This window comes from Mastacembelus armatus, chromosome 9 (assembly GCF_900324485.2).
Source record: "Mastacembelus armatus chromosome 9, fMasArm1.2, whole genome shotgun sequence".
NCBI classification, from domain to species: Eukaryota; Metazoa; Chordata; class Actinopteri; order Synbranchiformes; family Mastacembelidae; genus Mastacembelus; species Mastacembelus armatus.
In genome coordinates, this window is record NC_046641.1 from 7961976 (window position 1) to 7976358 (window position 14383).

Here is a 14383-nt window from a genome sequence, read left to right on the forward strand (position 1 = left end):
ATTAGCTCTGCTCAGATGATTATCCTGTCTGAATGAATATCAGACGACGGAAGACAAACACGGAGAGACAAATGCATGCCAACACACACACACACACACACACACACACACACACACACACACACACACACACACACACACACACACACACACTCATAAACAAACACACCTCCTAACACAATTAGGTTCATGCAATGGAAAGTAGAGTGTGGAGGATCTGATTTTAAGAAAACTACATTGCAACATGCATCCATATCTATGGGGACATGACTACGACTGTGAAGAATGCAGCAGACAGTTCAGACTACAGTAAGGTCAGGCAGAGTCCTTGTCAACTGGCAAAGACACAGACACACACAGAGGCTAGCTGGAAAATGTTTTTTTTTTTTTTTTTACCCAAGCTATTTAACAGTCCAGACAGTAAATATATTCAGTAACTCAACCAATGAAAGCATGGAAAACAAAGCGTGAAACACTGGAAATATTTATTCATTAGACACGGGGTAGAAAAAAGCCAGAACTGCCAGCTCCTGATAAGAAATGTCTCTTATCTATTAACGGAGGAATGATTGTTGCTAAACTGTGCTTGAGACACTTCACAGGCCGTGTTGTTACTTTTATTCCTCGGATGTCAGTGCCAACATCTCAGAGAAGTTTATTTACAAATGAATTTAAATATACAGCACATATGGCCATCTTAGAGAAAATGGCTATCTCACAGATTAAAGGTAATTATTGGATGCACCAGCTACATTAATGAGAGACTGAAGAACAATTAAATACAGATGGAAGTTAAGGTTATACACAATAAAATGGACAGTACAGCACAATCAGAAATGTAGTCTTGTATGTCCTACAGTGGTTAACAGCAGCAATGACTAACAGTCATTGTTACTGATACATTAATGTGTTAATAGCATTTTACTGCTGCAGTCGAGAGAGATGAAGCTGGTTTAATGTGCTGGAGTGTTTTATCTATCAGTCTAAAATAAATATAGTAAAATAAAAATTAGAATAATTTACATAATAATAATTTTGTACTTTTTATATTTACATTTTGTTGCTAATATTTTCATAGTAATGTTATTTTTTAAGGCTTAAAGGTGCTATTCAAAATCTAAATACTTCTTCCACTGCTACACAGGTATTGGACAAATGACCATTGAAGATTGAAGCTCCAGTCCTGTGATGTTGCTCACATGGTTAACACTGTTCAGACAATATTTCAGTGTGAGTTGTGGTGCTTTCGTCCAAAAAGGCTGAGCATATTTTTGAACTTACTGGATGTCACCAGAGAGAGGATGGACACTGACCATGGCCACTGGCTGTTCACACTGGCCACACTTAGCACTTAGACGTGACTGAATTGCAGAGCAGACGACAGAAACTAGGTCGTTATGCAGACCTAGGACCAGACATCACTACTATTTGCTTCTGTAAGTTCATGTTGGGCCTGTAGCATAAGCAGAACAGCTTGCATTAAGTTTAGGGTCTGTGCACACAGCCTTGAGTCAAGCGTCAGCATCTACTGGGGCAGGAAATAATGACATCAGAGAGAGAAAAAAAAAGAGAGGAAGAGAGTTGGGGGGAGGGAAGACGAGGGTAAGAGTGAAAGAAAAATGCTGCAATCCAGCAGGCTCACTAGGTACAAATGGAAACGGATTTATAAAACTTATTTCTGCTCGTTTCTCTTTATTCTCGCTGGGCAGCCAGATACCTCAATACTGTAACAGGATACACAAAGGCGTTCTGTGTATCACATTATTACATCCTTAAAGGGCTCCTGAGTGACATAATTAAAGTTGGATTTGTCATGTGCTCTCCATTGAAAGCTAATATAATGCTGTCTGCTAATATAAGGCCAGACAGCATTGCAAAACATGAAAACAGATATAAAAGGTAACTTATGGAACTGTGATTTTTTTTTTTTGGTCCAAATTAATGATTGGCAGAAATATTTTTCCATCCTGAATATGCTGTGATTCAGCAGGTCCACCACAACACAGTCATCTGGCACTGTGGGACTGGAGCCATGAGACTGATTAAGCACAGATGTAGAAACATGCAGCACTGAGATTCCTTTGGAGGCATCCCAATGTGAACCAGGACCAAAGTCTGCTTTCTCTGATCAGTTGAAAATATTTTAACGTTGTTCTGGAGCAGAGCAGTGTCATAATTATGTTTTAGTGAAGTTGAAGTAATTTGTTTTCCTGATGAAAACTGAAGCAGAGATTTAAAAATCCTGGTCTGTGAATCCAAGTTTAAACAATGTCTGCACAGCGTGCCAGTACTGCTGCTCCGCCCTAATTATGCTGCACCAGAAGAAATTCACTTAAATATAAACAACCAGAGGCTGAATAAAAACAAGTATTAAAGATAAATCTCAGAGGAGCTAAGTAATCCTGCTCTGAAAACAAAAGCGGTGACTAACAGCAGTAAACAGGGTTGAACAGTTTGCTGATTATTTGCATACATGAGGGTATATTTCTGTATATTTCTGTACTACAACACATACTCCATATGAATGATGAATTTTATTATAAAATACTATACTTGCTCACAGACAAGGTCATTTCAGCTGTGGATTTTTCAAGGTTAAGTCTGCCCTCTAGTGGGGGTTACAAGCTAAAGGCCCACCGCAGGCCCACTGTGTGGTTGTGCCTCAAGTCAAAAGCATTTATGAATACTGTCAGCGTGTTCGTTTATTGGAATCTCAAAAGCGTTTAATTGAAATTCCAAAGCTTGTACAAGGACCCACTTCCTGGTCAGAAAATCACAGTCTGCAAGCAGTTAGCTGTAACCAACTTCACAGGAAGAGAGATGTAGAACAAAGGAAAACATGACATTATATATTAGTCAAAAATCACATCTCATTGGTTAACTACAGGTGGGGAGGGCTTTGGTTTAGACTATAACCGTCCCTTGTTGGTGCCCTGAGCTGGTCCCAGCCCCTCGGCACTGTACCATCCTCCTCTTCTCATCTTCATGTGTAGAGCTGCTCCCCATCCTACAAGACATTTGGTGGCACAATACAACTGCACCTTTCTACACAACAACTCCTTATATTGTACAGTAACTCACCCTTGATGTCTGTTCTTTTCTCATCTCTAGCTTCAAAAAAAAATCAATGCCTTTGATTTAAAACTGTAAAGAAGGAGCATTAAAACATGTGGGGCATCAGAAGGCTTCCAGAAAACTAAAGTAAGATGTTCACCACGTATTACACAGGAAGCTGGTCTATTATAAAACACAGTGAACCTGTCAGACACAATGTTTCAGCACCAAGGACAGTGAACCTAACATACTAGGTGACATAAGGCTTTTGTGCGTTATTATTAGCCAAGAGAAGAGAAATCCAACTATACAACAGGGATCCTACAATATCCTACAAAATGAAATTTCAGGGCACAGCAGCTGAGCAAGAAGATGGGGTGGTCCTTATTTTTTATTGTAGGTCATTGTTCACCAGTAAAAGATATTGGACCTGTTCTCTTAGCTAATCACACAACTGTTGTTATACATAAAGGCTATGACACAGATCAGATCACCACACTCGTCACTGAGCATAATCTGAAGTTTTGCACAATGGCTGATTGGTTTGGTTTAGCAGGACGTCAACATTTACTCCATCCTCATAGAAGTCTTACAGAACTACCTTTGACTAGCTCATCTCCTAACAAAAATAGCACAATAACTGTAAAAATCAAGCAACAGCGCCTTTACGTTTCTAATATACTTGAGAAATCAACAAGGAGTTAATGTAAATGAACCATGCCCCACGGTTTTCATGCAAAGGCCGAGCATGCCTTTAAACTGTGGCCCTGCATTACAGGCTGCCATCGTATTCCCACATTATTAAGTCGTAGCTGCAGAAAACTTTATGCCCCTAATATCTAGCTAATTTCTACACAAGAACACTGATCTGTTGCTGTACTGCTATGTAGTATTCATTACAGGACAGGGACAATGCAACTATTTATTACATTTAATGCAAAATCAAAGTCAGAATCAGTGATTTCACAAAAAAATATTTTTTGAACAGAATTTATTTAGCTTTCTCCATACAATACATTTAATGTACAACAGCACATACTGTATTCTGAAATAACTCTCAGTATAAAATAGGGCTTCTACAATCAAGGTATAGTCATAAAATGCTCTGGAGGACATGGTGACGGCGGCGACAGTAAAACACCTTCATATAAAGCGCAGGGGATTGAGTGAAGTGATTGTATTTGCCGAGCTGCTGCTGTATGAAGCAGAACTTCACCTCAACACCTCTCAGAGCATCCGACATCCTGCAAAAGCAAGAACCCGTTTCTCTCTCTCTCTTTCTCTCTCTCTTGGTTCTGGTTTCACAACTGAGGAGATTCCAAATGATGATCAACGCATAAGAATATGATCCATTACATCAGCTGAAAATATAACTTTTGGTAATAGAGGATAAATCAGGGCTTGTTTGGATACTGAATATATACCAAGGTCAAAGCATACACAGTATTATGACTGCTAATCAAGCCTATATCTTTACAATCATATATTTAACAGTTTGTTTGTCACTGTAGCTGTAAAGACTGGATTGTTATTGAGTGTTTTTCTGACATTAAACACTTAAACACAGCAAAAGTATACTTACTGTACTATCACTGAAGCCACAAGATAAACAGCTTATTTCAACATGTTAAACATCAGCCAATTATAAATCAATTTAAAAAGGATTTCTTTGTATCTGCAGATGTGCATCATAGCCTGTGTGGGCCTATATAGCGTCTATAAATGGGTCTTTTAATATAATATACATAACATTGACCAGCTTTTGTGTTAGTCTGCCATTATGTAGTGTTTCAGGTGTATGAGAGAAGGCCTAGGGACAAGGAAACATAAAAACAGTCCTTAGGAGAGAAAGAAGAGATTTGTCTCAAGTCTTGAGGTAAGCAATGTGTTTCAGTATAATGCCCAACAGACAATCATACAATTACAATCATTAATTCTATATATACAAACTTCCTGATTTACATACACTGTACTGCTCCTCAGTTTAAAATTTAACAAAACTAAATGTGGGCGCATATCCATGGTGCAATTATTTTTTTTAGCTCAAGTAGGGGATTCTGACTCCGTGAAGCCTGTTCGATGAGGTGGGCGACAGTGAACATTATGGCTATTGAAGTTGGCCTATTTCCTCTTACATACGTCACACATGCTATCAAATCTACAACAGTGCAAATTTTGCTGACCAATCAGAACGCTCACAAACAACCGGGAAAACTATAACAGCTCATTGTGGAGAATGTAGAGGGCAGAGAACAATTATCTGAGTAGATGCTGACGACAAAAATTCACATGCTTGTCTATTCTTGTGCACACATTAGGCCTGCATGTTTGGAGGGGTCACATCAAGTTTTCTGTTTTCAATGAATAGAGGAGCTCTACTGTGGCACGGTGGCTCAGATGAATGAAAAAAAGAAAAAAAAGAAAGAAGAAGAAAGCGAGGACCAACCAGCACTCTAACCCACATGGCTCCACTAGGCACCGTTTTCACTATCACCTTCGTAGAAGACATGACAAGCCGATCCTGCATCTCCCCAGAACATACACCGTGTAACCTAAACATGTGTCTACTTGTGGAGGCTTAATGAATGCTATAGTAGTAACAGTTTGCCCACTCTTTGACACTACAGACTAACTGAGACATGACATCAACAAGCTTTACGAAGAGGAGGAGGCTATAGAATGCTACAGTACTAGTGCTACCTGAACATGCTACAGATTGAGACTACAACGATGGGAGAAGGTTTCACATTAGCACAAAGCAGGAACCAGCTTTGCTGAGGAGCTCTACCCATTGCAGGCCACAGAGCCGCTGAAACCAGCTGTGTCCAGAAGCAACATCTGCTTTTTAAAAAACAAAGACTGTTTTGTGTGTTTTCGGATAAAAGTTGTAAATGTTAGTGTATGTACCATTTTTAAACTGACAAAAGTACCATCTTTGCAGCTTGATGGATCAAGTACTTAGTAAAGCTGGCTTATTGTGTGCAGATGAAAGCACCCCATCTGTAGTCAGTTCCTGTCACAAGACACACACACAAACCCACACGCACAAACACACACACACACACACACACACACTTGCACAAGCACACAAACCCTGAAGTTAGGTACGATAACTATCGTCACACAGCACTATCATTTTGATTATCATTGAGTTAAGAGCTGGGATTGCATACTGTACCATTCATCTCCTGACAGGCATCCTTCATCAATATCAGCTCATTCGTTTCACCATGTGCAAAACTGCGCACGCATGCACACAAACACACACGCACGCAGAGGAATAAATTTTAACTGGTCAAAAAAACTTTCACAATCACATGCTTTATAACGGAATGTAGAGAAAGCTCACACCAGACCTTTGACTTTACTCAGGACCAAGCCAAGCACGCAGACTTTGTTATGAAGCGTCTCCTTAGCTGTAACCATGAAAACCCAGAAGACTTTTAGACGCTCTGTTGGACAGTAACAGTGTTAAAAATCCTCCTCATGGTCACACAGGTATCAGTTTAACAACAAAATTCTGAAGTGCTTTTATACACAACTGTAAAGTTATGACAGCTGTCCCTTCACAAAGGACTAAAATAGTTATTTTTTTAATTATTTAAAATATATCCCCCCACATTAGGCGGGAGCTCTGGACCTAGTCTATCAGCCAACAACTTGCTTATACTTCCACACATCTGGACTGAGCGTGATGTATATTTCATTCACACGTGATCAGACGTTTAAAGAAAGCTGCCTTCAAAGCCTAGTGTGTACAATTTGGGATCAGAGTCTATTAACAATTTCTGCTCCTTGTTCAGAAGGTTTTCTATCTGCCACTGCTGAGAGAAAACCTGCTTGTGTTCCCGGCTGAGCCAGGCGTGAAACTGTTTCATTTTTCCTCTTCCCACCATAAAGTTAACAGAGCGTTTTACAATATGCCTAACGGTTCTGCCCTTCATTTGCATTATGGGCCGTTAGCATGCTTGTGTGACGGAGCAGTATCTGCGGAGCTAGTGAGATTGCCAAGCCGTTTCAAAAACACACCCCATGCCCAGCTCCCCACCCTGCAATGCTAATGCACCCTGACTGGGAGATCCTTGGAAGTGTGTACATTTTGGACTTGTAGGCAGACTCTAACCATGACAATTTGGCAGCTATTGATCTGGCTACTAAACCCACAGAAAAGTGCAAACGGTCACTTTTTTGTTGTTTTTGTGACATCTTGTGTTTCTGACCAGCATCTGCTCTTTGTGTTATCCATATGTTCTTTGTTTAAAAAAATAAATTAATTAAAAAATTAATTATAACTCTGAAAGACCCCCAAGCTTAATCTGTTCAAAGTGCAGCACCCCAGCATCAGTGGAAGGAGTGGAAGTGTTTGAATAGGTTCAGATTGCAGGTCCTACATCAGGGTCTGGTGGGGGTTCTTCTTCTAGCTCTCTGAGTAAGCCACTTGCACATAGAATAATAGATACACACCTACAAACATGACTGCTCACACACACGCACAAACTAAGTCTAGCTTAGATGAGTCTGGCCTCTCCTTCCATGTCTGGCGGCAGGTCACACACTCCTGTGAAGTGCATCTCCTTTCCCTTGCTTCCCTGTGCCGTCCCGGCTCTGGCCGCCCGCTCGCCCAGGCTGGGAGAGGCCTGTTGAGGCTGAGGGTCTGGCGACGTCCCACGGGGGATTCCACCTGCCCGCCTCTCTTTCAGGAAGACCTCTAGTCGGCGCAGCATCTGCTTGGGGTTCTTTTTGGCAAACAGCTCCACTTCTGAGGAAAAAAAAAAACAGAGACCCACTGAGATGAAAAATCTGTTAGAGTCAACGCAGAGACCTGAGTTTTCATGTGGTGCAGGAAGAGATCATTTTGGACAGTTCACTTTGTAGCTTGATGTTGATTTCAAAGTGCTTAGTTACAGTAGAAAAAATGCTATTTTCTTTACCTTTTAGTACAAAGCCAGAGTCAGCAATGGTCTTCCTTTGCATCTTCCACAGTTGGTACAGATACAGATATGTGGCAACGTAGAACTCATTCAGCACACCAACCACTTGCTGACGTCGGTTGCACTCCCTGTTATGACCCAACACAGAGAGGACACATGGTGTGACAAACAACATAGCCATCACCAATTGTGCTGCGGCGCACACAGGACATTACAGTGATTTCAAATTCATGTTTATCTTGTCGTGTGTGTTAATTTACTGGGAGCTTTTGACATTTAAAGAGCTCTAAAGGCCCACATAATAGTACTGAATGCCAAAGAACAAAATGCCTCAACACAGAAAACTGCTTGTTATTTTTATTGAGCAAAAACTGGAACATGAAACTAGTCAAGCAAAAACTGGAACATGAAACTAGTCAAGCAAAAACTGGAACATGAAACTAGTTCCTGAGTTTGATCCAGGGGATAGCCTAACAACTTCATGTGCAATGTGGAAATGAGTTGTCTGATGTGGGTGTGCAAAGTTAAAAAAAAAAATTAACCAATGTTTAAAAGAAGCTGTGTGACAGGTCCTACGGATTTAACATATTACTGTGTCAAAACTGCATAAATGCTCTTCTAAATTTAGGAGGTGGGTAAATGGTGTTTGTCTGTGTCCAGACTCCATTACAGGTTTTACATGGGCTTACCGTCTCAGAATAGCAGGTTTGATAAGTGTAGAAAATACTAGCCGCTGTGGTTGTTTCATTGTGAATATTAATACTGTGTGAAATGTCAACTGTGGTGTCTTATGCATAAATAGGAAATGCTCTATATAGTAAACACAACTGAGGACCAGTGACTCACTTCGACAAGGCCTCCTCTCTGAGTACTTGCAGAGCGATGCGGGTCATGTTGATTGACATCACACTGAATGGAAAGTTCTAAATCAGACAAAATGCACATGAGAACTTAGGTCTGTGAAGAATACTTACAAAAGTTGCAAGAGCGATTCATGAAACAAGCGTCTTGTAACCAACAATACTGATCCCCTCCTGCACGACACATTTTTTTTAAAATTGTTCCTTCTGCAAAAAGGACAAAGCTACAGAGCAGCATGCCTGAAGTGGGAGGGGTCTGTTTGTTTCTGAAGAATTTGTGACATTTAATTCCTGAATGAATTATTCACAATTAAAAAAAAAAAAAAAAAATCAACCTTAACCAACCCCATCATCAGTAAAAGTGCCTTGTAGCAATGTGTTTTATGGTGTGATACCTGTGTAGGGTGTTGTGATAACTTGTAGATGTCTCTAGCCAATGGCAGAGTCTCCGGGTCCATCACAAAGTACAGAGTATGCATCAGGCCGAGGAAACCAGTGCCACGAAGGTCAGTGGCTGGGTCTGTACCTGCAGTACAGACGACAAACCAGTACAGGCAATGCAGTAACAGAATGAGTGTCTCCTGGTTTGATGTGAATACTGTCAGTTATTATAGCATTTTTCTATCACAGGCAAGATGAAGTAAACATGAACATCCACAGACCTGAACCACTGGATTTACAGTGAAGGGCTATGCAGGTTTCTTACCCTGAAAGCCAATGTTTTCCCAGTGTGCTCCAAAGCGAGGACAGTCCAGCCTGCTGCCGATCAGCCTCTTATAAATGGTCTGTAGGACACGCATGTGGACTGTTTGGCTGTTGTCCACTGGGCCTAGAGAAAAAAAAAAAGCACAGATGTGAAAGCGAAAATTACTGGGGTAATTAGAAACACTGATGAGTTTTACACCTGGTGAGATGGTTACACAAACAGGCCCATTGCCCACACTCACACTGTGCAATGGCAAAGACCAGATCCCTCTCCTCCAGGAGCTCCCTGTGCAGTCGTGGAGGTCCAAAGAGGAAATGTGTGATCGCGGCCAGACCTGTCCTGCGAATGGTAGGCTGAATGTTCTTCTATGGATGGGCATGGTGACAAAATTACAGCATTACAAATAATGACAGAGCACTGAATAAAATTCTTAAGCAAATGCACAACTCTTGATTCTTGTTTGAATATTTTTAACGCAATGAGCAGACAACAACAATGAGTAAACAACACTGCTGTTTCAATCTACTGTAATATTTCCATTTTGTCTCCCTGGAACATTTTACTGTGAAATCAACGTACTCAAAGTGCGGGTACATGAAAATGATGTTTCATTGGTAGAAAAAATTCTGTGGAAATGTACTTTATGTTGAATTTATCATATGAGCCAACACTGTGCAGGGATTTTGGTTTTTCAGCACATATTTGGGAATATACAAGCTTTTATCTTGGAATTTCTAGTATGCATTGTTTCTTACTAGCAAGTCCCCGAGGTCTGTAGTCTGGAAGTACTGTAGAGCTTCATTGAAGGAGATCAGTGGGGTTGGGTTTAAGTCTTCGGTGAGAGCTGAGGACACAAGAAATTATTAGAACAACAATAACTTATAGACCAAAAAAAATAATAATTAGTCATTTTTATCCTGATGCAAACAGGTGAAACACAGAGATGCATTCGACCTGGTTGGATGTTCTCCAGAGCTTCCCACTCCTCTCTGGCCTTTTCCAACTCAACATTTTCCTCTGTAAAGAGAATGACAGAGGTGAGGAAAGAAAACTAATATATCCATATTGTCACGTGCTGTCCACACACACACATTTCATCAGTTAGCAATCAAAAGAAATGAGCATCAACTCAGCCAATGATCTATGTTGCAGCAACCAACACCTCCAGTGCATTCTCAGTCATTAATCCTTCCTATCTGGTCTATTGACCTGCATCATGCACAGTCCCTTTTGAGACCATGCACTTTCTCTAACCAGACAACCTTCACTCCTGAGGGAGGTTTTACCTGCAACAGCTGCCTGGTATCTAAGACACACTCAGAAATTCCTGAGGGGGATGTGAGTCAAAAAAAGAGGCTGTGGGAGAGCATGAGTGTGTCACCTTCAGGTTTAGGCTGGTCCCCTCCAGCTGCCAGGGTCTGCAGAAGACCATTCTGCTTCAGTGCTGAAATCTGGACAGTAAACAAATAATGTACTACCTTAAATGAGAGGAGAGCCATGTTGGTTAAAGTCAGACAAAAATAGCTGAATTTAATTACCGGCAAGGATCTGAGTGGTGCGCTGACATTGGTGTGGTCATTATGACCAATAATTAGTCCATTCATGACCTGCGAAGAAAAAAAAGTTTAAACATAAAATGTCTAGACAATTTACAATGGATTAGGGAGAATGAGTCTAGCTGTACTCACAGGCTTATGGTTGGAGTGTCCATTGGTGATCTCGTCTAATGGTTTACGGGACAAACCATTCAGACCCTAACAGGAGGGCGGCAACACAGAGCAGAAGCTTCAGACATGTACACATTGTAAAAATAGTGAAGCTCACACTTCTTTGAAGACAGGTATTTCATTATCACTCACATGCCTCATCTTATTCAGATAAGATCTTATTAATAGCATACTACTATCTACAACAGTACAAGGACAAAAATGCAAATTAGATCTCAGAAGTTTTAAACTTGCAAACATTTAACCTTTTCTGTCTTATTGTGTTAGAAGCTTTAGGCATTGAGAAAGAGGTACTTGTACTTCCTTTAAGGAAAACCGTCTCTGCCCTGTTATGCTGTAATCTGGAGGGGTGGAAGACAGACTCATTCAAGTGTTTACAGAAGAAGCAATATACAAAGACAGGGGCCAGGAAGCAAGAGGTAATGTTTCAGCTGGAAAACCAAGGCGGGGATAAGGAAAATGCCCTGTCAGCTGCCGCCATGGTAACATGCCAAGCAAGTCATCCCAGGGATTACAGTTAAGGCACAGGGAGAAGTGTTGACCTTAGGTCTTAAGTTAAACACATGTGACAGAACTGCTTAAACAAATGAGCACTTAATTGTTTAACATTAAGCAATACTGCAGAGAAGGACGAGAGCCTTTATCTGGGAGTGCCGTGGTTATATCAATACGGCAGTAAGTGGTCAGATAGGACCATTTTGTTGACCAATGTAGCAGGTGTTGCTTTCTGTTTCAATGGTTAAGTTGCTATAAATCCAAACACTGGAACGAGATTTAGCAGTTAAAACCTTTAGGAGCAAAGGTGAAATAGTGTTACCTCAGAGTGGGATGCGACATCAATGTCTTCTTCCATTGCATATGAGTGTGTTGGCTGGCAAGCGTGTTCCTGATCCTGGCCTCTAAAGGCTTCTGAAGTCACATACTAAGATGGGCTGAAGAGCTGATGCATGGACCACCATGGTTTGTGTAGTGCACATTTGTAGTGACTGAAAGTTTCTCAAACCTTAACATTTACAGTCAGTGGTGACAGAAACCCACATTCGCACAACATATCCTCAGTTTCTGTATTAACAGGGATGGTTGTTTGGTTTTTGATGGCAATCTGGTTTTCTTAGCAACTCCAAAGTCTAAACGTGATTGTGTAAGCTGAGAGGAATCTCCAGGTATCTGGCTACAAGATCTGACAGGAGGAAATGACTATCCATCAGTATACAAGTTTCCTGGGAACCTGACTCTTTCCTATCCTCCACAGATCTGCTCGTCCAGTGGGTTCACTCCTCAGCGCCGTCAGAGGCATACAGAAGCTGGATGATGACATTGCTTATTAGGGTGGGACTCTCCCTGTCTGAGACACTCCATTACTTTTCCATTCAAGACAAGTCCACAACACACCTACAGGTGCCAGTACCAGTACCAGGTACCAGCTGCTCAGTGTACCGCAGCTGTGTTATGTCTTCAGCCTCACATGAAACAGCAGCACATGTCCGAAGTAAGAACTGCACGTGCCCAGTGAGATGTGGGTCATGGATAGAGTTCTCGGAGTCTTGAGGAGGGGCTGTCATATGTACACACAGTATCTGAAAGCTAGAACAAAAAGAAGAATTAAACCAGTTTATCAATTAGCAAATCAAATATCACCTCAGTGGTAAATAAAAGATGTGGAGCAGAATATGGGTTTAAAAATGCCCCTATATCACACATTTTATTTTAATTCAAGGTACTTGTGCATTATTGAAGGCCTTAGTACTGCAATACATTTCACTGCAATTTGTTACACAAATATAAGGGTTTACATAAATAACTTATGAGGTGATTTAAACTAACAATTACATATTCAATTGTAAAATTAACTCCAGCAACAAAACTCTAACTACACATTAAAAATAACTCAATGCACATACCGACAGGGTCATTTTTCTGCATTGCGTCCATTTACTTTTAATACTTTTATTTTAATAATCACACATGACTCCTACTTGTAATATCTGCACAGAGCCGATGCTACTTTCCCTCAGGTAATGGATCTGCAGACTGTCCTCATCGCCGTCTACGTGAGAGAAAAGACATCAGTGTCTAAAGTTTCTTACCCTACTGATAAAGTCCAGCACCATCGTGGCCAAGTCTAGCCATGTCAGCTGTGCACTTTAACATCTGTCCGCTCACTGACAGCTGACCCCCCTGTAGCCACCACAAGCTAACTGTTAGCAACATGACAGCTAGCAACCCCGAAGGCGCAAAGACGCAGCTTCTTCTGAACCCGAGGAAGACTCGGCCGCGTACACTGCGCCAGAAAGTCGGCCAGAAAACTGCTGCGGCAAACAGCTGAGCGGTTTGTGTGCGGGATACGATGTGCGGTGAAGGAGCTGAGACGTAGCAGAGAGAAGAAGAGCCAGCTGTCAGGCTAGCTCACTGGCTAGCTGTAGTTCAATTGAACTGTAACGGGGATGGGAGTCAGTGCACAAACACGACAACGACACACGGACTGAACTGCTTTTGTCTTTAAGGCATATCAAACACGCTACAAAACACTACGTGCCGTCGCGGCCCGACCACATTATGCAAATAAGAAGCATTTTAAAAGTACCTCAGTCTCTGATTGTTTCTCCCTCCAATCTCAGCTTCCCTTCCCCCGTCCAGTGGCCACGGTAATTTCAAGTGCATCTTGGGAATTGTGGTTTCCTGTCAGGCTCTAGCTTCATTACGTCATTGCTCTCGTCCTCTTGCAGAGATAGTGTGGAGCAGGGAGTCTGTGACCTCCTTTTCTGTCCGTGGATGGATGACTGAACGAGGCGAGTGGGTCTGGGGGCTGTGAGGGGACTGTTCACCTTCCCATGTGAAATGACTACATGCTACTACAGGAAGCCCCAAAATGAGCAGTAGGGGCCTTTTGCATGTCTGTGCCCAGGAGCCCCTTGTCATATAATCGTCCATGTTCCCATCTGCACCCCCCATCACACAGATGCTCTTGTTTGCTCTAAATACAGTGCAACGATTCAGTTTATCCTCAAATCATTTATGAGCAGATAGCAGCCTAATTATGAAAAGATTAGAAAATGTTGACAGCGTTTGATGTTCACTCTAAGGTGCAAGAATTTGTCTACGTTT

At 41.4% G+C, this 14383-nt stretch overlaps 1 protein-coding gene across 2 annotated transcripts; it reads right to left on the reverse strand.

Moving 5' to 3' along the window:
• Positions 1-4028: 4028 nt before the first annotated feature.
• elmod3 (ELMO/CED-12 domain containing 3) lies at positions 4029-13942 on the reverse strand. Of its 2 annotated transcripts, XM_026322068.2 has the most exons (14): positions 13863-13942; positions 13255-13325; positions 12096-12862; positions 11240-11305; positions 11090-11158; positions 10933-11002; positions 10506-10568; positions 10307-10395; positions 9793-9916; positions 9552-9674; positions 9241-9371; positions 8832-8908; positions 7986-8113; positions 4029-7813 (listed from the first exon to the last, which is right to left on the reverse strand). In XM_026322068.2, the coding sequence occupies exons 3-14, from the start codon at positions 12129-12131 to the stop codon at positions 7563-7565; spliced, it is 1227 nt and encodes a 408-aa protein (XP_026177853.1). In that variant the 5' UTR covers positions 12132-12862; positions 13255-13325; positions 13863-13942; the 3' UTR covers positions 4029-7562. The 2 variants fall into 2 exon arrangements, with proteins under 2 accessions (XP_026177853.1, XP_026177855.1); XM_026322070.2 differs by lacking the exon at positions 13255-13325 and having other exon boundaries at positions 13863-13915.
• Positions 13943-14383: the final 441 nt, after the last annotated feature.